The 24,618-nt window shown below is 32.1% G+C and overlaps 1 protein-coding gene across 1 annotated transcript; it reads left to right on the top strand.

The window, feature by feature from the left end:
- Positions 1–379: 379 nt before the first annotated feature.
- LOC146999210 (uncharacterized) lies at positions 380–5,579 on the top strand. Its single transcript, XM_085819527.1, has 3 exons — positions 380–978; positions 1,619–1,714; positions 2,951–5,579. The coding sequence occupies exons 1-3, from the start codon at positions 737–739 to the stop codon at positions 3,177–3,179; spliced, it is 567 nt and encodes a 188-aa protein (XP_085675653.1). The 5' UTR covers positions 380–736; the 3' UTR covers positions 3,180–5,579.
- The last annotated feature ends 19,039 nt before the right edge of the window (positions 5,580–24,618 follow it).

Genomic DNA, 24,618 nt, shown 5'->3' with positions numbered 1-24,618 from the left:
GAGAGAAAACCCATTTGGGTTGGTCTATTTCTTATAAGGTCCATGGATACATATCAAACAATGCTAAATTAACACAATAATTAAAAGTATATATGAGATCTTTAAGAATCGAAAAATGAATTTTACTGATAGTGAAAAAATAACTTAAATTACTTAATTTAATTGAACTAAAAAATAACTTAAATTACTTAATTTACTTTGATTTAATTGAACTTACGGAGAAGTCGAGAAATTTGTAATTGATAATAAGTTTGAACAATTATTGGGTACGTGCCAGCTAAACTTTACTGTCGGCTTTGTGTCCTGTCGAATAAATGTGTTGATAGTTAAGTGTCCCGTAATTAAATGTTTTGAAGGCTAACTCTCTGTGTCAGCAAAATGTCCTGTCGGCTAAGTGTCCGTGTCGGCTAAGTATCCGTGTCGGTTAAAAGTCCTGTTGGCTAAGTGTCCATGTCGGCTAAATGTCTTGTCGGTTAAGTGTCCTGTCGGCTAAGTGTCCGCGACCGCCTAAACACACTATCCAGCACCACAATTCTTTCGAAAGCGCGCCGTAGTAGTCAAAAGTGGTCAGCGCTAAATCAAACGCGCAGGGAGGTCACGTGATCGTCGCTTCATGCGTAAGCCGACGTCACAACGAAGCTCCCATGGACCTTATAAGCAAAGAATCTCTATGGAGAAGAAGTAAAGGTTTCCCGAAGCAAATGTGGCTCCGCCAGACTGAAGAGACACTCTGTGTATGTCCCTGAAGCTTATTTTAAAGGGGCAATCCATCCACCCTCCGTACCTTTCTGCGCATGTGCGAAATAGCAGGCAAGAAACCGGCATGTCGTCAGCCATATTAGCAATCTTTTACCACGTTGTTCGAAGAGGTTCATTGAAAGTTTTTTTCAGTTCTTTTCTCTGGTTATTTAAGCTGATCATAAGATGGATGTTTCGCAAGGACGATCACCGGAATTCACCCGATTCTCTTTCTGTGAGGTAAGCTTGCTTTTTTAATTCGAAAACCTATCATAGATTTTAAAAATTGATTTTGTATAGTACATTAATTTTGATTCCCAAGCTCCAAAAATATTTTGTCTCATTGTATCACACAGCAGCTAGATTTTCATTCTTAATATATTAACTTTGCATTTTAGCATATGAATCTCAATTTATATAATTAATCATATGGCAAACAAATACTATAGTTTTTGCAGGCATATTGCTATTTCTTTCCAAATTTTTTTACTGAGTTTTAAGCTTTAAAGTCAACTAATAATAATATTACGACAAAACGAGCGATCAGGAATAAATTTGCCATTTATAATAATGCGGCAACTAATGGCATGTATGATTGCATAAATTAATTTTATTAATAAATTGTATTATGCTTCAGCTTTAAATTTATGCTATAATTACCAAATAATTTATCTGAGAAAATTTATAAACTTAGTTAATATTAGTGGCCACTGAAGACTATTTTTAATGTAGTATATTGATAGTTATATACAATTTTTCGTATTTTATGATTATTTTTGAAAATTTTATATTCATTATTATAAAAATATAATTTTGATTTCTCTCAATATTTGATGTGGTTTAGTGAATAACAGACTAACTCAATCTATCTTTTACTTAGCAAACAACCCAAATCCTCGTATCGCTGTAGTGTTTGTGGGACATCTCGAAAAACACCAGACAGGAAATTTTTCAGATTTCCTAAGGATCCTATTAGGTAAATCATTTCTAAGTTTAAAAGAAACTAAGCTTTGATAATTAATAATATATATATATCTCAATTTTTGATAGAGAAGCAAATATTTCATGTATTTGGAATAATTTAAATAAATAGCTTGTTTTTTTCCATTAAGTGTTCCTCATCATGGACAAATAGTTCAGTGTTCTTCTGTAAATATTCAAGATAACTGTGCTTGTGATACAGTTGCTCCCAAAAGTGTTCATACACTTTAAGAATTCGTAAAAAATGCGCTGTAGCCCGGAATTGAATTTGATTATAAAGCCCAATATTTTCTCATATCTCGAAGTGATTTTGAATAAAACCAAATTTTTAAAAAATTTTTTCTTCTAATATTTTAGAGGATGATTTTTGTAATTTATGTATTACAAGCTTGAATGCTGCAGGATATCCTACAAAAACTGACAGAAATTTAACTGCAATATTTCGTAATAGTGTCTGCAGATTTCTTTAAAGTGCACGAAGATTTTTGTGAGGTAACTTTTTTGTTACTTTTTAATTATTAATTCCCCCCCAAAGTTTTACTGTATTCTTATAATACTTTTATAGAGTTTTGCTAAGATAAATTTATAGATATTAAAAAATTCTCACAGCACTATTTCACTGAAACATAAGTGTACGAACACTTTAGGGAACCACTACATATTAGTGTGAATAAGGAAGGAAACATTTTAAAGATGCACTTTATGAACAATGTGTACTTTTTATTGGTGCCTTATCCTTTTTTAGTCATATTGTTAACAAAACTGTACAAAGAAATGCTAAATTGTTTAACTAGATACTATGACCGGTAACTACAATTTAACACAATATCTGCAAAATTATTGGTTTTTGTACATCAAAATAAAATTAGATGAAATGCAATCGTTTCAGAATTTGTTACTAATGTAAAAGGAATTTTTTAACAAGGTTAAATTTCTAATAACACTGAAAAGAGGTTCTTTTAATTAAAGAAAATAAAATTGTTTTTTTGTTTTCATAGATCAAAATAATAGAGAATTAGTATAAATATGTCAGAAATGTAATAAATCATATTATGTACATGAATTTTTCCTTAAATTATAATTTAATGTTTGTTCTTAAAAAATATATAACCCTTCTCGAGATTGTGTAACTAATGTATAAGGAATGTTTTTAGTTTGCTATTTTTCTACTAACACTGAAAATGGATTTATTGAAATTTAAAATATAAAATTAATGTTTTCATTTTTATAGATCAAAACAATGGGCTCCCGCATGCAGTAATCAAGACTTGTTAAATATATCACCAACTAATTTGTATAAAACTGCACTAATATGTTCGTCACACTCCAAAGATCATGATTACTGTTCACCAAAGAGGCGATATTTACATTCCTGTGCAGTGCCGACAAAATTTGAACAAACAGGTATCTACAGTGTTTACTGTTATTATTTCAATATGCTTAACAATAGTGCCATCTAAGAAATAACTCATCAATAATAGTGGATTACCTGTCATGTTATGCTCAAAGAATACTGTGCAACAAAATTGATGGTTTGGATCGCCTGTCAAGACTTGTTAAATAAATCACCAACTGATTTGTATAAAACTGCACTAATATGTTCGTCACATTTCAAAGATCACGATTACTGTTCACCAAAGATGCGATATTTACATTCCTGTGCAGTGCCGACAAAATTTTGAACAAATAGGTATCTACATTGTTTATTGTTATTATTTCAATATGCTTAACAATAGCACTATCTAAGAAATAACTCGTCAATAATAGTGGATCACCTGTCATGTTATGCTCAAAGAATACTGTGCAACAAAATTGATGGTTTGGATCGCCTGTCATGTTATGCTCAAAGAATGCTGTACAACAAAATTGACGGTTATTAGTCGAAATATTGACTGTTGATTTTTGGCAAAATTAAAATTATGTAAAATCCAAGCATACAGCATTTTTAGAATTATTATATGTATAGTGAAGGTGGAAAATAGGCATTTCTTGCAATTGCTATTTAAAAGAATTAATTTCTAATTTCATAATTTGAAACAATCTTCATCAGGATGAGCTGCAGCAATATTTATTTGATTCAGTGGATTATTTACAAAACTTCTTAATACCTATAGGTTTGATTTTCAAGTTAAGTATTTAATGTTATATTAATAAATGTGAGACGTATTGAATATTTTATGAACAAAAAGAATGAAATTAGTTATTTTAGTAATTTATGTGCAACTTATGTAAGACTTTTTAAATGTAATCTTGTATTTGTTAATTTAAGTGAAATGCTTTTGGCTTTTGGTTGCAAACTTTGCTCTTTTTTCATAATGGTCATTCCAAATAATTAAAATTTCTCTTTTTTTTTTTCTTCTTTAAAGTTGAGGTCAGATAATTGTAATGTATTTCAGTGTTTTCAATTTATTTAGGGGTACTTTTAATTGTTTTTAATTATTTTTCCTGTTTTGGTTAGTTATATGCAAATTTTGCTTGTAAAATTTTAAATATGGATTCATAAAAATTCATTATGTGTTGCATGGTATGTGTTTTCTTCTTTTTTAAGCTTACAGAATTAAATGTACTCATTGGTCAAATAATTCTTTATTAAATAGATTTTTGGCAAAATTAAAATTATGTAAAATTCAAGCCCAAGCATACAGCATTTTTAGAATTATTATATGTATAGTGAAGGTAGAAAGTAGGCATTTTTTGTAATTGCTACTTAAAAGAATTAAGTTCTAATTTCATAATTTGAAATAATCTTCATCAGGATGAGCTGCAAAAATATTTATTTGATTCAGTGGATTATTTACAAAACGGCTTAATACCTATAGGTTTGATTTTCAAGTTAAGTATTTAATCTTATATTAATAAATGTGAAAAGTATTGAATATTTTATGGACCAAGAGAATGAAATTAGTTATTTTAATCATTTTTGTGCAACTTTTATAAGACATTTTAAATGTAATCTTGTATTTGTTAATTTAAGTGAAATGCTTTTGACTCTTTGTTTTCATAATAGTCATTCCAAATAATTAAAATTTCTTGGTAATTTTTTTTATTTTATTTTATTTTATTTTATTTATTTATTTATTTTTTTTTTTTTTGAGGTCAGATAATTATAATGAATTCAGTGTTTTCAATTTATTTAGGGGTACCTGTAATTGTTTTTAATTATTTTTTTTGTTTCAGTTAGTTATCATGGAAATTTTGCTCATAAAATTTTAAATATGGAGTTATAAAAATTTATTATGAATTATATGGTATGTGTTTCTTCTTTTTGAAGCTTACAGAATTAAATGTACTCATTGGTCGAATAATTCGGGATTAAATAGATTTTTGCAAAATTAAAATTATGTAAAATCCAAGCTACAGCATTTTTAGAATTATTATATGTATAGTGAAGATGGAAAATAGTCATTTTTGTAATTGCTATTTAAAAAAATCAATTTCTAATTTCATAATTTGAAATAATCTTCATCAGGATGAGCTGCAACAATATTTATTTGATTCAGTGGATTATTTATAAAATTTCTTCCCAGGTTTTAATAACACCTGGAAGGTTTGATTTTCAAGTTCAGTATTTAATCTTGTATTAATAAATGTAAGAAGTATTGAATATTTTATGAAAAAGTAATGAAATCACTTATTTTAATAATTTATGTGAAATTCTTTAAAAGGCCTTTTAAGTGTAATTTTGTATTTGTTAATTTAAGTGAAATGCTTTTGGTTCTTGGCTGCAAAATTTGCTCATTGTTTTCATAATGGTCATTCCAAATAATTGTCTAAAAAATGTCTTGGTATTTGTGAAGATGCTTAAAATTATTTTTCATATGTATATTCTAAAACTTGAGAAATGTCAATAAAAATCATTTTTTTTACCTCAAATGTGTTATTCTTTGTTTTAATATTTAATAATATGCTTGATATGAAAAGAAAAATAGCGTTATTTATGCAATTAATTGCAGATTTGTTAGAAATCTAACATCACAGCAGTAGTTAATTTTGTTTTCTATTAATTCTGATGTTAGTTATAAATTAATGCTAGATATTATATCAAAAGAATAACAATTCTGTGAGTTTACAGAAAGAAGAGTTAAGGGGTAAAATAAGGAATATAAAAATAATAAAATTTATTCATTTATTTTGCAATTGAATTTTAGGATGTTCTATGCGAAACATCTAGACGATTAAAGATTAGAAGATAAAAGATCAGCTACACAATTTATCTGAAATGTATGAAAATAAAACATTTTGAGGAATTTCAAAGTAAAAAAAATTACTATCTCCTCGGACTGCGCTATTTAAATTCCACCCTGCGCTGCTGTTTCACTGCATAGCAGCTGTGGCTCCTCGATATAGCGGCGCAGAGGCGAAACAAGTTTACATTGCGTCTATGGAAGCTTTCATTCTTTTCCTGAGAGATTCTTTGCTTATAAGGTCCAAAGGTCCATGGAAGCTCCGCCCAGCATCAACAACTTCGTTCGATGTAAACATGGTTCGGAAATATGAAATAAGTCTTTGTGGATATCTGTGAATATGTATGTTTGAACGATTTCGAGCATTATACAACTGAATGGCTTGGTTATGTTACTCCGTATAAGAAAGCAAAAGAATAAATAGTGATCATTTTTTAGATTGGTCTTATATAGAAAATTTAGTGCACGTAAAAAAAAAATCTTCAGTAAGATATTCTAGTATCAGATATTTTTAATCTTATTTTTACATGATACGATTGCTTTGTCAAGTTCACTGATTAAGCTAAACTTAGCAAAACTAGGCAAATTTAGTCTATAAATTTCTCTTTCAAAGAATATTCAGAATAAAACTGGGATTATGGTAACCTCACAGTTAAGATTAATAATTTAATTCACAATGGAACTGTGTTTGAATAAAAATATATATATATAAACAGTTATCTGTTATTTTGTAACCAGACCTTAAAAAATAGATTCTAAGTTTTTGAAACTTCCATTCAACTGCATTTCCATATATTTGATATTTTTTTCCTCATGTCACATCATTTATCATCATGGGCAAACTTGTGAATAAAATTTATATAGTTGCTACTAAAACATCTGTGTGTTTTATTGGATTTATGATGCTTCCATAATAACAGATATTTGTCATGCCACCATTCATACTTGTGGATAAATATCCAACTCTCATATAACAGTTTATAATTATATCAACACTAAAAACTGAATTTCTTTGCTCCAGGCAAACTGGGATTTATGTTTCCTCGCTTTCAAAATCAATTTAGTTTTATCCGAAATCTAGGCTCCAATTTTTTTTTACCTAATTTTAAATAATTTCCTTGCCAATTCAATAAAGTTAAAAAAAAAAAAAGTAGACAGTTTCTTCAGATTAATTCTCTGACTTCGCAAATCCAACAGATACATAAATCAGAAATTATACAAAAAAAAAAAAAAAAACTTTTTTATTGCAAGTTGAAATTAAGTGCATTTGAGTGAAAATTTTATATAATGCAATTAAAATATGAAATGAGCAAAATTTCAGGCACATGTCTTGTAATACTATTTCTATCATTATCATATTTTTCAAACAAGGAGCTCACATGTGTTAAAAAAAATTCTGTACAATGTTCCTATTAAAAAGTTTATGCTCATTTTTTTTCCAATAAGTATGTTTTTAAAATGTTTGTGTACTTTTATCATGCATTACAAGTGAAACTGAAAAAAAATTAATAAATATCAGATTTTATATGTGGCACTCAACACACTTTTGTTCTGCAGTGTTGCCTCTGCTATAATTTTATGAAACACTGCATTTCTGAATATTCAAAAAAATGAATATCAATTGCATAGGCTGCTTCTTTACGAAAGACAAACTAAATGGAGATTCTGCCAAATTAGGAAATAATAGGTAGCAGTGCTAGGAATGCCTTTTTTTTCTACATTTTCATAATACATAATAGTGATTTAACACATTAACACTTTAATAATTTTTATCAACCATTCAACTGACTTTCTTTGTTTTCAGCATTCATCTTTACTACCTATATTTCTGTCACTGAACTTGATTTAATATAAAACTATTATTTTAATTCTCAGGTATATGTACATGGAATTAGTTTCATTAGTTAAAAAGATTATTAGTAAGTAAGATACTTGCAATGGTATACAGTCAAAAGTCGTTAATCCGGACTCGTCGGGACTTCGGCGATTTTTCCGGATTATAGATCATCAGTTTAAATCTGGTAAGATGGCATGCTGAAATTACAAAATTAAAAATATGAAACCGTAATTTATGAAATAAAGAACAATTATGATCTAAAGGGTATCAAAATTTACAAAAAGAAAATGCTTAATATTTATTTGTATACTTTATTAAATATTTATTTCAACGCGCGCATAGTCGAAATTAGAAAATTGCAACCAGAATACTACTTCATGTGTATTCATGATATTTATAATGACGAGGAATTTGATTTAAATCATATCAAAGACGGAGTACATCGAGATGAAATACTACATTTAGTAAGGAATTATAAGCCAAATAAAATAAAAACATCTGCCTTGAAGATAAGGATAGTGCTGACAGATCAACTTCCAATTCATTGCGCGCCGCGGCGTTCCCCTCCCCCGGCCTCAGAGCAGTGTGAAATTGATAAACAGATTTTGGATTTCGAAACATACTTTCGCTTTGTAGATCCTTTACATATTAGTAAATATATATCGGAAATTCTATTTGAAATAATCGAAAGTTCAAGCTTACTTTTATGAAATTGCTCTAACAGTCTGCAAAAAATAATAAGCCGGATCCAATTCGAAGATTAAGGAACAACGCAATCTGCAACAATAACTGAATTAGATAATTTTAGCTTAGCTTATACCGTCCGTTATACATTAAACGTGCACGCGTAAACGTACTATGTGCATGCGCACACGCATATTCGAAGCCGTAAAGGTCTTATGCGCATGCGTCAATGCTACGCATGCGCAGAAATTTGTAGCTTTGAGGTCCGGATTATAGATCCGGATTATGGGTGTCCGAATTAACGACTTTTGATTGTATTGCTAAAAATATATAAGCATGCAGGAAAAGAATTGTTTTAAAGGACATAAATTATATCTTAATAGACAAATCAACAAACCAATCAATAATATAATTTGCTATTTCAAAATTATCGGCAAAAATACATTTTCTTATCTTTCTTTTTAATTTTTCAAAGCTGCAAAATAGAAAATAAATCCATGACTGTTTCAAAATTTAAATACTCAATAAATAAAAGTGTGGAGAACAAAATATGATTTTAATAATGAATATTTATAAGGAATAATGTTTAACATTTATAAGAACTGTTCAAATAAACTATCACTAACAGCAACACGTGCATCGCAACCACAACGAGGTAACTGGCATATACTTTGAAAGATGGCCGTCATGCAGTGGCGTAGCTAGCATAACTGGCGGCCGAGGCACGATACCTTTCTGGCGCCCCCCTAAAAACATATAGTAATGTAATATATAGAATATACTCATAATAAGAATATAAGACAAAAATAAAAAGTTACAGTACCTAACTTAAAATATTCTATAATATATTACGAATAGTCATTGCAAGTACTCTTCTACAACCCACATAGAACAAAAGCATCCTTGGGATATCCCGAGGATGTTGCTCGCGGGATATGCGCACATCCTCAGGACATCCCGGAATATCCCGCGAACCTCCTAAACACCTCCTCCCGAGTGCTTATGTCACATCCCAGGATATCCTCAGAACATCCTAACTAAGTCCCATTGACAGCGTGCGGGATGTTATTAGGATATGAACTCCTACTTACTACATCCTCAGGACATCCCGGGATATCCCACTAACCTCCTAAACACATCCCATTATATCCTAAAAACATCCTATCTATGTCCCATCGACAGCGTATGGGATGTTATTAGGATTTAAAGTCCTACTTACTACATCCTCAGGACATCCCGTAATAACCCAGTTTCCTCCTAAACTCATCTTTCCTAGTGCTTAATGTCACATCCCAGTATATCCTTAGGACATCCTATCTAGGTCCCACCGACAGCGTATGGGATGTTATCAGGATTTGAAATACTAGTTACAATATCCCTTTAACCTCTTAAATACATACTCTCAACTGCTTAATGTTACATCCCAGTATATCCCCAGAAATCTTCTTTATATTCCAGTGAAAGTGTGTGAAGGTGTTGTGATAACCTGAAACTTGCTTATTTTCCACAGACAATCTCAGGTCCTCCATCTGTGGTTACTATGGAAAAATAAGAAATGTTAAGAATATTTATACAATTTATTTTCTAATTTGAATTTCAATTTATTTAATAATTTGTAAATATATCTAAAACTGAGCAAGAGACTTGAAATGAATCATTAATACAAAATATTATAAGAGAAAATTTTGCTTTAAAGTATTAAAAATCTTTCGATCATTTTTAACCATTCAATAGCCCAAAACTGAATTCTTCGATATATTCATAATTAAATTATTCTACAAATTCAATTCTGACTTCAGTTAATTTGTATTCAAAATTCAATATTAAAATTAAGCATTTAATAACCTTTAAGTAGCGGACCAGATGTGTGTAAATTTTGAAATTCTGAACTTAAGTCGGTTATGTTGATTGAATCATTATTCATGGCTACAATATGATTAAACAGTTCATGAGTTCGTCTTGCTATTTGCTGTAATGGAGCGGAAGATTTTCTAATCAATTTTTTAATAGAAGATATATAGCTTTCAAATTTAAATGCACTGTAATTATCTAACGGCCCAAACATTTTTACATCTTCGCAAATATGCAGTAGGCCGTGAACATTATGAGCAATATACTGTTTTTCATAATAAAGCCCAAAATTTACTACGAAGAGTTTTAATAGAGACTGTGCGTATTCATCAATTGCCGTCTGATTCTGTATTTTACATAAGAGTCTAATCGAAATATGAAGTAGTAAAAAATGATTATGAAGCTTTTTGTTAAATTAAAAAAAAAAAAATAAATAAATAAATAAAAAAATAAGTGTGCTAGTGTACAGTAAAAATTGACGGTATTCTGTAGCTTTCCAGTGTTTCAATTCTTTTAGAGTTAGTTCCTGGGTTTTCTTGCAAATTCAATTGGTACATAAGGCTTTAAAAACTGGTCATTAAAAAAAAAAAAAAAAAAAAAAAAAAAATATTTCAACATTTTTATGTGGTAATCGTGCATGTAAGGTGCCTCCGCCTATCCTAATAGTAATCATTTTTTGTATCTCCTAAGCACACAAGGGACATAAAGTCTAACGGAATATTTATTAGTCCTATATTTGGAATATTCCTTAAAATGGGATAATCGTTTTGGTAATCGTCATAAGTCAGTTCTTCTTGAGACATAAAAGTTCATATTTCGAATCACAGTTTGAAATGGAACTTAAAGAATATTTGCTAGCGCGAAAATTCGACACAGTCCTTTTTCATAATTAAATACTACTTCATCTTCTGACGAATCCGATAATATACGTTGATTTATTCTGCTGTAAATCCGTCTTCTAGATATCTGAGATAATTTTTTTTTAGTTCTGATCATTTTTGTAGAATAAAGGAAACATTTAGAAACTTACTTTTCACACTCTGTCAATGTATAACGCTTGCAAGCGTCAGCAAGTCAGTTCGTAACTGAAAGAGAATTTGGAACGACAGCTATTAACGTTTAGCAGAATAGCTGAATTCTGGAAATCAGAAAGTAAGTACGTGTACTTTCCACTTTGTGGGGTTCTTCAAGGATATCACTTTTACGGAACAATTAAAACCGTTGGGGGCGTTTTGCGACTTTGTTGTGAAGGGGGAAGGGATGTGAAGGGATGTTTCCCTTGTAGGGGGATACAAAAGAAGGGAAGGTCTGACACATAAATCTGCCACGTTAACAAAAGAGAAATCTTCTTGGGGCATCGGCTACAGAAAAAGTGCTCAGAGGTGTTACATTCTGAGCGGAGCTCGGTTTCTCAAAAGCAAAGAAAATTTGAGAAGCAGTTTTACGACCAATGATAATGAGGATCAAAACTTTAAGATTTTCAACTTCAATTGTTATTTATAGTATAAAATAAAGTAATAAAACTGCTGAGTTTAAAGAACGCGTTTAATTTAAAAATTAAATCATTTTAATTTAAAGTTTGAACATCTATTTAATCCGTTATCTAATTTTGAGTTTTCATAACAACATTTAACTTTTGTTATATACCTTGAAGAAATGTGTTTACTGCATTTTCTGGATGTTACAAATAAATTAATAAAGCAGCAATTATTGTTAAATTATGAGGAGTCATGTAGCATTGTCGGCATAACGTATAAGACTGCAGAGCGCTGGATATATTTTTATCGCGCTTTGTTTAGCAGAGACCGAATATTTGCATGGTTAAAGAGGTAGCAAAGTGAGGTTTGAGGAGAGTATGAACTTAATGTTAGTTCTTCCCATTCTCAAACCTTATTTTCCTATTACAGGTAAAAAATAAGTTACTTCTTACCTCAGTCGCTTTGAAAAACTAATTCTCATTATTAAAGAACTTACCAGAAAATGAACGAAGAAACTGCAATGAATTTTTTAGCCCAATAAAATTATTCTTCTCTTTATAAATTCAAATTAAAGCAAGTTAAACCTCGTACAGACTAGTTTTTAACTGCGTCTGTAAACTAAAATTTCGTCTGTTAAAAAAAAAAAAATATTGTTACTTATTACTGCACAGCACTAAACATCATTCATTACTAATATAATAGTGTAACAGATCAAAAAGTATTTTTTTTTTCTTTTGCAGTTTCAAAGTATAGTTATTTCTATGCTAAGAACTATCGATGAATTTAATAGAATACTTTTATAACTTGATATTTCTGATTAGTGCCTCAGAGACGGGTAAGTGATTATATTGACCGATTGCCGTACAGAAGGGCTCAAGTTCGAATGCCATATAAGGCATGGATGCACATCATGCCCATCTGTTCATAGGATAAATGTCTTCGTAAAAGATTTTCTGAGTTAACCTGTAACGTACATAATATTTGTGTTCAAAGATATTAGAAAAGTATCTAAAATAATGTTTACAAAATATATTATGTAGCAATTAGAATTTAATCGTAAACACACTTTCAATATGAAACTCAAAAACGGATGAAAACACGTGCCTCTAACTTGTAAGAAAGTTCTCTGATCAATAGGCACTGTGAAACAACAACAAAAATTTGAAAATATTATTACTTAATATTTACAGCCAACATATACAAGACGAAATCCAGTGTAAGCATAACAATTAAATTTTCATATGCAGAATAAGTAATCCATAGAGTAAGATTTCGATTCTTATAACATGACTTGCGTGTGGTACAAGGTTACTTTAATATTTTCAGATATGAGCTTCCATAAAAAGTAAGTACTGTAGATATCTGAGAAACAATATTCTCAGGAGATCTTCATATATCCCGGGACATTACGACTTGAACAGGACATGCTTAAGATGTTGATTTACGATGTCCTCAGGATATCTGAAAATCAACATCCTGAGGAGATCTTCATATATCCCGGGACATTGAGACTTGAATAGGATATCCTCAGGATGTTGACTTAAGAAGTCCTCAGGATATCTGAGAATCAACATCCTCAGGATATCCTAACTGCTTCCCGGGAGATTGCGACTTAAATAGGATATCCTGAGGATGTCTTGTGTTATGGGGGAAAATACTGCTCTGTTTTTTGAGATGTATAGGGGACACAGGCTCAGGTTAGACTTGAGATAATTTAGCCAAAAGGAATTTAAATTTGAGGCAAAAGAATCTTGTTAAAAAACCAAGACTGGAATTGGATTCGGAAATCTGTCTGTCAGTAGAAAAATCGGACATACGGTCATCTAGAATAAGTTAAAGATGTTATTTATTTAACATACTTAATAAATTTTTTTAAAAAAGTACAATTTTCATACAATTTAAAAGTTAATATATATAAGGTCGCTATATTTAATAATAATATAGTGTTATATTATAATAAATGAATACAATTTATTATGTATATATTTTTCTTGCCTTTGATGAAGCAAATTTATCAGTTACTTCATCAAAGTCGATCATTTAAAATTTTTCTCTTTCTACACTTAAAAATGCTAGGTCACTCAGGCGATCTTGACCCATCGTTGATCGTAGATGTGTCAAAATTAATTTTACTTTGCTGAACGAATGTTCACAGCTAGCAATTGATACTGAAATAGTAAGGAGTATAGCAATTGATACTGAATAGTAAGGAGTGAAATAGTGTAGAGCGACTCTCAGGTTTGGAAAAACATCTTCTCCATACGATATTATAAAGGTAAGAAGCTGTAATGGAGTTTTTAGGTTAACTTTTTCTACTGGTGAGTAACATCTTGCAATCACATATTTCGACATAGAGTTTTCTATTAAAATCTGTATTATAAAATTCACCCAAATTTTTACAATTCTTTTCAAGATCGTTATCAACATTATCCTTGCTTAATAAATTTTCAACATCTAGTAAAAATCCAAATTTGGAGTTAAGATCACTTAGGTCGCTTATTTATTTCCTGCTGCAGACGATCAAGAACGCTTCTCTAAAATTCATTTTAGGATCTTGTAACCTAAGCTGCACACGATCAATTCTCCTCAAGATTTTATGCTAGAAATGGACTAAAGTTATGAAACTAAAATTCAGCATATTTTGCAATAAAAGTGCAGCTTCACTTCTAGTGTCACTTGTGGTAGTAGTATCCTCTGCTAATTTTTCTAATAATTCTACTAATTCTTCCAGTCCTCCAACAATAACGCTAACCGCTTCTGCTTTGGCGCTCTATCGTGTTTCAGATTCCTGTTTAACAGTTTTCTTTAAAGCATTTTTTAATAATTCCCATCGTAATGTTGAACGTGAGAAAAAGAGATATATGTTTTCAATTATTCCAAAGCATGTTATAACGATTGGATCTTGCTTAGCTGCAGTGACTCCTACTAAATTTAATGAGTGGTTATCACAATTTACAAATAATGCTTTATTATTTTTTTTCCATAATTCTTTGTTAAATATATATGATATGTGACCTGACATCACGGCAGCATTATCATAACATTGTAATCTACAATTTGTTAATGAAATCTGATCGGAATTTAATTTTTCTAAAATTGTATTTTCAATTGAGGCTGCATCTTTAGCATGTATTTCAATAAATCTTTGATTCAATCGAATAATCATTTCAGCGCGAAGATGGTTCGATATTATTGGAAGATTATTAGAGAATTTTAAATAAGCAACATCTTTGAACTCCAGAATGTCCGGAATTGCAGTGAGTGTTTCTGTTGCATTTTCTGTACTTATTAGTAATGGACATGGATTTGGGACTTCCGATGTACTTGGGCCCCCAATTTCATCATCTTTAGAGTATTTTATTTGTTGTGATGTGTTATTGCATAAACGTTTAGTAGCAATAGAAATACAATTTCCTTGGCATTGACATGGTCTGAATAAAAAAATAATTTGTGAAAGTTGCGGAAAGAGAAGTTATTGAAGAAATAAGAAGACATTAAAGGCAATTACATGCAATTAAAAATGGAAAATCTCTGCAACTATTAGTGATAGGTAGGGCTGGATTTAAACTTGATGAGGCCCTAAGCTATTTGAAAACTGGGGCTCTTTATAAATCTGTTATGCTACATTTTAAATTTTTGGGGGCCCTAAACTATAGCTTGTGTAACTTATATGTAAATCCTGCACTGGTGATAGGGAAATGGAAGTTGCATTTTTGTATAAAGCTTGTAGGATTCTCCACTGCGTAATTGTAAGTTAACGTTAAAAGTGAAGAATCTTAAGAACTGACAAGAGAATAATCGCTTGAATTTGTGTGACAGGAAAGAACAAGATAGAAGGGTAAAATAATCCCTTATTATTCAAATAAGATTTAACAGAACTCCGTCTTGGAGGTGTACAATAAAGCCGACACTTAGTCGTGAACTTAAGAAACTAAGAATTAAACAAAACTAATCTTAACTAAAGAGATATAGCCGAAGCTATTAAGATTCTAATTTAGTTGGCCCCTTAACGCTAATTGACTGCGAAGTTATCAAGGGCCTAAAGTACGGCCGAGCATAACTATAGCTTAAAAGAGAGTAGCCTAAAAAGGCGGATGCGTGCTAACCAGAATCTCTGGTATCTCTCTCCCTCAGACAGTAAAACTTCGCGGTCATATACCGGTCTTCCTCATTAGTATTGAGACGTGATTCTAATACTATACGTTCTGGCCGGAAGTGCTAAGTTGAAGTTAAGAAGCGAAAGGAAAGGAAGATTAACTCAAAATTTAACTATTAATGAAATTAATATAATCCTTACAAGCTAGCTACTGCGGAAATTTGGGGACTATAGACTTGAAATAGAAATTTCTCTAAGCCTACCGCTTCTTTTTTGACGCTGTGTGCGGCCATGGTTCACCCATTCCTGCCAACTTCGTCTAATAGTGGCATCGCTCCTGCTCAAATGTCGAGCTATTCGCCGATAAGACCAACCGGCTTCTTTGCGCCCAACTACACGACCTCTCTCAAATTCTGACATCTGCGCATATAGTTCGCGCACCTGTATGCGAAGTATAGTTACTGTCTACCAGAGTACACAGAATGAAATTCGTCAAGAATTTATAACCTGGAATCGTAATTTCTCCTCTTAAATATCCTGTCAATTGAGCAGATCAGATGCGCTGTAGCGACAACCGTTCATTCATTGGCAGCCAAAATGTAAAATTTTGCATTTCCCGTCGAAACCTGTATGCATATCAATTTGTGTCCAATTTGCTTTATATCTTCTCGGTGCGTCGTGGTACATCGGTTTTTTTGTCTAAGAGTGTAGTTCAAGGTCGAAGGGTTATAATATGAGACTGGACCGTTTGTGATCGTTTTAAAATAAAAAGCGAGAGCTATAATAAATAAATTTTAAAATAAAAAGCGAGAGCATTTCGTTTAAAAAACTAAAAACATATCTCTATTTTAGAAGAATAAAGTGGTCAGAAAATGAATGAATACAATTTATTATGTATATATTTTGTATACGGAGATGCTTGATTGATGTACTGCAAGCATAAACATTTATTACACATTTTATCAGACAAATCAAGAAAATAAATGATTAGTTATATTACAATAATTATTAATTTTAAATACATTTTCCAGAAATCGATCAAAATATAAACTGAAATTTTTCGGAAATCTTGTTTGGAGACAATTTGGCGCCCCTCTGAGAGCGGCGCCCGGGGCATCATACACCCCCTCCCCCCATCGCTACGTCACTGCCGGCATGTACTTCTACAGCAATGGTGCTAATTCGGTGCCAAGGTCGGACTAGGGTTTTAAAAATTTATAGTAGTAAGCTATCACAAATTCTGCAAAAACGTGCCTTGTGGTATATAAAAAATTTCTTCAAATTTTGTACGTGCCAAACAGATCTCCTTTTGTGATCTAGTTTTGGCTAGCCTGTATCAAATAATATAACAAAACAGTTTGCATCACACAGGCAATCAGTCTCTTCAAAATTTGTTGCACTATGCATGAACTATCTTGTCTGTAAATACTTCTCTTTGATAGTTCATAACGTAGAGTAAAACTTGGAAAGATTCGTTATGTACTGCTAAGTAATTTTTGCTGTATTTAATATTACTATTACATTAGTGTTTATAGAGTATAAACTCTGAAGAGAAATATGATACCTCGTGTTTTAAAGAAATTATGCTGTACTTTGCTATTAACGCAATTGGTACAGTCTGTAAACAAGCTATTCTTTTTTCTAAAATTACAATTTTCAGTTTTTAAATTATTGAATATAGTTCTGTTTGGATCATAATTATACGTACAAATTAACACTGCATTATTTAGATTATAACAAAGGACTGAACAGCTATTTGCCTAAGTAAGAGGAAGAATGCCTTTGTGGAATACTTTTTATAAGTTCCTCGCTTTCATGTTACACATGGAAAAAACCACAAAACTCTCATACAATCAATCCATTTACTGGGATTTGAAACTGGGTTGAACTAACAACACTCCTCAGTTTTACCAATTGCCTATTGTGAACCATTTCCATTGCAGGAAAATATTGTTAATCCAGTCAAAAGTCGTTAATCCGGACTCGTCGGGACTTCGGCAATTCCGGATTATCGATTTTTCCGGATTATAGATCATCAGTTTAAATCTGGTAAGATGGCATGCAGAAATTACAAAATTAAAAATATGAAACCGTAATTTATGAAATAAAGAACAATTATGATCTAAAGGGTATCAAAATTTACAAAAAGAAAAAGCTTAATATTTATTTGTTTACTTTATTAAACATTTCTTTCAATGTAAGTTGTTTAAGTTGCTTCGTTTCATGCGATAATACTTTCTCTTTAATTCTATTAAACAGACATAATTTCTTGTTTAGCTACAAAGTTCCGCTGTTCAAGTCCTATAATTGCTGTGTCGAGAAAGCGACTAATTTGTCAATCGAAATTTTTTCGTTTTCAATAACCTCTGTCAATTTCTTCACTATCGGAAGCGAATTATAATGACGAGGAATTTGTTTTAAATCATATCAAAGACGGAGTACATCGAGATGAAATACTACATTTAGTAAGGAATTATAAGCCAAATAAAATAAAAACATCTGCCCTGAAGATAAGGATAGTGCTGACAGATGAACTTCCAATTCATTGCGTGCCGCGGCGTTCCCCCCGCCGAGCAGCATGAAATTGATAAACAGATTTCGGATTTCGAAACATACTTTCGCTTTAGATCCTTTACATATTAGCAAATATATATCGGAAATTCTATTTGATATAATCGAAAGTTCAAGCTTACTTTTATAAAATTGCTCTAACAGTCTGCAAAAAATAATAAGCCGGATCCAATTCGAAGATTAAGGAACAACGCAATCTGCAACATTAACTGAATTAGATAATTTTAGCTTAGCTGTCTGTTATACACCGTCTGTTATACATTAAACGCGCATGCGTAAACATTTTATGTGCACACGCATATTCGCAGCCGTAAAGGTCCTATGCGCATGCGTCAACGCGACGCATGAGCAGAAAGTTTGTAGCTTTGAGGTCCGGATTATAGATTAATTCGAATTATAGGTGTCCGAATTAACGACTTTTGACTGTACATATTAAATATGGGTCCCACCAGTCACTGAGAAGTTATGACCACTGAACACTGGTAGTTCAACCCAGGTTTGAACACACTCAAATGATCTAGCTGCATGGTTGTTTTTCTCCATGTGTAACATGAATATGAGCTAGTTTCCCTTAGAAAGTTCTCCACAAAGGTATCTCTGTCCTTAGGCATGTAGCCCTTGTGTTTTCACAGTTATGGTAAATCAGACATTTTAAGGTATTTTTTAAAAATTTCTTGAACTATAGAGAAAATTACTCATTATCTGTAATATGTGTTATTGATCATTTCGTATTCCTAGACATCCATACCCTGTAAGTTCATTAGGCCTTTAACTGTAATAACTCATTTGCATCATTGGAGAGAAACATTATATCTATTGCAACGATTCATCCACTACAACTTGTTTTTCTATATTCTCCTTTTCCTATATAACACACATATACGTCTAAGTTTTTGTGCTTTTGTTCTCCCCATATACACAGTCATCTGTTTTCAGGTAAGGAAACATCTGAGAATATTATAAATTTGCTATTAAAATTCTAAAAACAAAAAGAAGAAAGAGGTGCATGATATCTTTAAAGCAAGCCACATTACAGTCATGCAGAATGCTAAATATGAGATTTTGCTGAAAACAATCAAAACTGCACTATGCTGTCCACCACTAGGCTAAAACATTAAAATTCCCATTGGAGGGATCATAATCTGCAGTCATGCTACTGAAAAACTATCTGGGAGAATGCTATACATATCCCTGGGTTGAACAATAAATATTTTTTGGTGACATCATGGGTTGCCACGTAAATGCTTCTTGGTGACATGGTGCGTTGCTTCATCAATTTATTCTCATCGCTTATGGATGGAGGTGTACGAAAAAAATCAACTGGCAAAATATTAGGTACTCTTCTATTATCAGGACCGGATTAACAAATGTATGCATGTACACATATAGGCGTATGTGTATACACATACATTCGTACTTACATATATGAACACATACATCCATATATACATGCATACATATCTACATTTCTGAATTAGGTCCTGATAAAAGAACAGTGCCAAATATTATACAGAAATAAATAAATTATGTGTTTAATAGACAATACAGTGGCTATTAAAATAACGCCCTCATCAACCAGTTAAATATCCTTTACATACTTCAACACAGCCTCTATCTGCTCAAACATTTATAGATTTAGAAATTTCCTGTGAGGAGACATCAGTAAATTTTCAAGTCCAAGTAATGTAGAGTTTTATGAAATTAACTAAACCATATGTAATACAGAGTAATGACACATTTCTATATTTTAAAAAGAAATTAAAAGACATTCATAATTGGAGGACATCAAAATCAAAACATACTGATATGGCAACGAAATGAACTGAAATATAAACAGAACCTTAGTTTTAAAAATGTTACGATACTTCTTTAGTACTGCAGCTTCCATTTTTTTAAACATCAAGCTGGCATGGAATTATTGCCAACTTCATGTCTCATGTACACTTTTTTACTGCCGTGCTTCCTCAATTGCTTTTAATATGGCATAAGAAGCATTCCAAGGTCTCAAAGATTTTTGCTATATTAACTCTGCAAAGTAAGATTCATGATGATAGTGAAACGTGCCTCTTCAATTTTTATTCCACCACTTAGTGAAGCTCCACAGTCTTTCTATATTTTATATATGAGCAGCTGTTGTTAGATCAAGAAAATGAAATTTATTGTCCGCAGAAAAATATCAGAAATCTTTTATATTCTCACCAGAAGTTTGAATAAATTGTTACTCCCTCTTGTAGATGGTCGACAAATTTTGGCATGAGTGTGGATGGCTCTCTATTTAGAAACTGAGTGAGAAAGAATTTTTCAGTTTTTTGGCATAACTTGTCATTTATACAGCATTATGGAAGAATCATGCCAGTTTTGGACTTTTGCTGTATGAACAGATTTTCTGCTATGTTCAAAATTTTTTCAGGGTCACCTATTCACATATTTGGTTGGCGGATCATATGCAGAGAATACATCTCTCTCTCATAAAAATGTTTCAGTGAATAGTCACATTTTTGTAGTCTTTCTGTCATTTTATGCTGTTACAAACAGTATTCTGAAACCACTAAACCAGCTGTTAAAACATACTTTTCTTTCATTAGCAAATTTTCAAGGTGCACCTCTAAATGCTTTCACTGATGTGAAATTTTATTGAATGTCCATTTTTGCATATTTGAATGTGATGTAAAATGTGTGCATTTCTTGAAAGAAAGATATAGCAAGCATCTTCCTCACTTCTCAGTAAATTAAGAATTTTAAGATTAAATAAAATTCATTAACATATAGAATACTGAGAGCTCTTCTTGTGATGAGAGAATTCTGAGTGATTATGAATTATAAACATTTGCATGGGAAGAAATATGATCACATGGTCTCCCCGAAGCTCTTCCCATTATAAGCAAACTGTAAATCATCATTGTTGGGGCTGCCAAGATATTTCAGAATAGTTTACATTGGCGATTCATCAAAAATCTTGACAACTTTAAAAAACAGGATCCATACTAATAAGGAAGAAAGAATATCACATCCTTACGAAAGTTTGGTTTAATTTATTTGATTATAGCACATAAGGCTATCAACCTAAAACGATGGATGTCTTTGTGAAGGACTTTCTGGGGGAAACTGGCTCATCTACACTAGAAAAGCCTGGAATCCCTCTTTGAAGTCATTTTTAAGCCTTAAATTCATATTAGCTTTCTATGAAAATACATTGGCAGCTTCACGAGGGCTTATTCATATTAAAATTTGAGTGTATTTCACAGGATAAAAATTTGATATTTAAATTTAGTGTGGGTGCAATATATTTTTCAAAACTATTCAGAACAAACTTGTAGGGTTTATATTTATTTTAACTAACATTTATTTTAAGTTTAAGCTATCTTTCCTGTCAAGCCTTACTTTCCCCTGGAATTGCCAATTCCCAGAGTATGTAAATTTTAGTAGAACGCGCAAAGTATTCAAATTTTTAGCAGAAGCATTTTTGAGTTTAATAGAAGGGAAACGAGTTCGTAAGTGTGCTTTCTTGATTCACGAGCATGAAGGTTGCTAGGTAGAAATTTAAGAACCGCGCGTTTCGGCCTGTGTGCTTGCTTCAGTTAGTTGAAACTTTCAACTTTTTATTCAGAAAGTTTGCTGAAATCTCAGCTGTATCTTAGAACGCGAACTTTATTCTGCGAAAAATTAAGCTGACGGATATGCTGTATGGGAAGAAACCCGACGCGGAGATTATTGAAATAATCTTACCAAGATTGCTACCTGCTGTTCAAGATTACTTCAAAATTCGAAACCCAAGCACATTGCAGGAACTCTTCGAGTTGGCGGTCAAGTTCCAAAATCGCAGAATAGCGAGAAAAGCTAGAGGGGCATTGTATTCTCAAGGTCTCCGAATTCAATCCTCAACTGAACAGACCAGAAACACAAATCGCTCTTATGGGGGAAAGAGCTATCAAGCTAACTCATCGAAGCTCGAAGGTCAAAACCTAAAAAGGAAATTTGAAAACAACCGTCCGCGTACCCAGAAGGCAGAAGTTGAAATGAAAGCTTTAAACGAGTAGAGGGGACTGTAAAAGCGAGGGTCCAGACCCCGGAAGTTTCGAAAAAAAAACCCTCAAGAAGATACCTAAATACGGTCGTCGTACAGAACTCACAATTACCGATTATACAAGTCCTGGTTGGCGATCTACCAGTAGAAGCCCTCATCGATTACAGGGGCAGAATGTAATTTTATGAGTGATACTTTTTTTAAGAAGAATTTTAATAGGTTACGATTATTTAAAAATAAAAACACAGAAATCATAGCAGCGCAAGGACAAACTTGTCAATGTATTGGCAAATTATCATTACAAATATAGGTTAAAAATGCAAGCCTTAAAGTATTAATTTTGTGGTAAAAAATTTGCAAAGTCGACTTATTTTAGGTATGGAGTTTTTAAAAGCCGCGAAGGCCAAGCTGAATTTTCAGGAAAATTCTATTATGCTGGAAATGGACCGGAGAGTGGTTTAGCCAGTGGAACAACCGCAAGTCGACCTTAGCCATTTGAATGACCATGAAAACCAAGCCATCCAGCAAGTGGTGAGTACTTTTTCGAACTTGTTTTCAGAACGGCCTGGTAACTGTCAAATTGTTACGCATGATATACAGTTAACTGCCGACAAACCCTGTAGGACTAAACCTTACCGGTATGATAAGCAGAAAGAGCAAATCATCGAAGAACACATTCAGGAAATGTTAAAGAACCAGATAATAACGCCCATAAATAGTGAGTACGCGAGTCCAGTCGTACTATGTAGGAAAAAGAATGAGTTTTCTCCTTCGGACAAAAGGGCTTGGAGGTTTGCTATCGATCACGGAAAGCTTAATAGTGTTACTAAGTTCCCAGTTTACCCTTTGCCGGTTATAGAGGAAATTATTAGAAAGATTAAGTCTACGAGATACATGACTACGTTGGACTTAACGTCTGGCTACTATCAAATAGCGATGAGACCCGAAGACATACATAAAACCGCGTTTATCACAAAATAGGGCACTTATGCATTTTTGCGCATGCCCTCTGGGTTGTGTGGGGCCCCGTCAACATTCCAGAGAGCTATGGACATTATTCTAAAGCCTGTCCTAGGAAAATCGACTTTAATCTATCTAGATGATATAATTATAACGAGTAGTACATTGGAACAACATATTAAAGACTTAAAAGAAGTTTTTAAATTATTAAAAGAGGCCGGTCTTACAATTAACGCATCAAAATGCAAGTTCGCAACTAAAGAACTTAAATATCTGGGTAATAAAATTTTGCAAAAGGGTATAGAAACTCAGGATTCAAAAATAAAAGTCATCAAGAATTTCCCACCTCCCAACACCGCCAAGAAACTTTCTTCTTTCCTTGGGTTATGTTCTTATTATCGGTCGTTCATAAAAGATTTTGCGAATATTGTTGAACCCTTGTTAGTAATTAAAAGAAAGAAAAGTAAATTCACGTGGACAGCAGAAGCAAATACTGCATTTGAAAGGTTAAAAGAAGCGCTCATCAATGCCCCTGTTTTGAAATTCCCGGAAGGGAACGAAAACCTGGAAATTGCAGCAGATGCGTCGGACTATGCTGTAGGTGCTGTTCTCATGCAAAATGGCCATCCTTTGGCATTTTTTAGTAAAACTTTGAACCCTACGCAAAGGAATTATACAGCTACAGAGAGAGAAACATTAGCCGTATTAATGGCTGTACACAAATTTCAAATTTATTTCGCCAAAGCGCCAGTAACAGTCTTTTCAGATCATGCGGCTGTTGGTAGACTTTACTCGGGGAAAAAACCTAACGCCCAGGTTAATAAGATGGGCTTTAAAACTTCAAGAGTATAACCTCATAATTAAATATAAACCGGGAAAGAAAACAATGTTGCTGATGCACTATCTCGTATAAAACTGGACGATAAAGGCAATGAACTCAAATGCGCTGTGTTGACTTCAAAAATTTTAGATTCTAGAGAAACAATTATTGCTGAATTGAAAGCTGATCCTGAATTTGGAAGTATCTATGCGTATTTGAAAGACCCCGAAAGCTTTGAACACACAGATATCGATGCGATAAGAAATAGAGCAGAAAACTATGAAATAATAGATAATTTATTATTTTATACGAAAACAACAAACGAAAATTTCGAATACAAACCAGTCATCCCAGCCTCGCTTCGATTAAGCATTTGGAAGGAATTACACGACGC

This window comes from Stegodyphus dumicola, chromosome 1 (assembly GCF_044657685.1).
Source record: "Stegodyphus dumicola isolate Sdum_Otavi_A_Nest chromosome 1, ASM4465768v1".
Lineage (NCBI taxonomy): Eukaryota > Metazoa > Arthropoda > Arachnida > Araneae > Eresidae > Stegodyphus > Stegodyphus dumicola.
The sequence above is the reverse complement of the archived record's forward strand: the minus strand, read 5'-3'. Positions and strand labels throughout refer to the sequence as shown.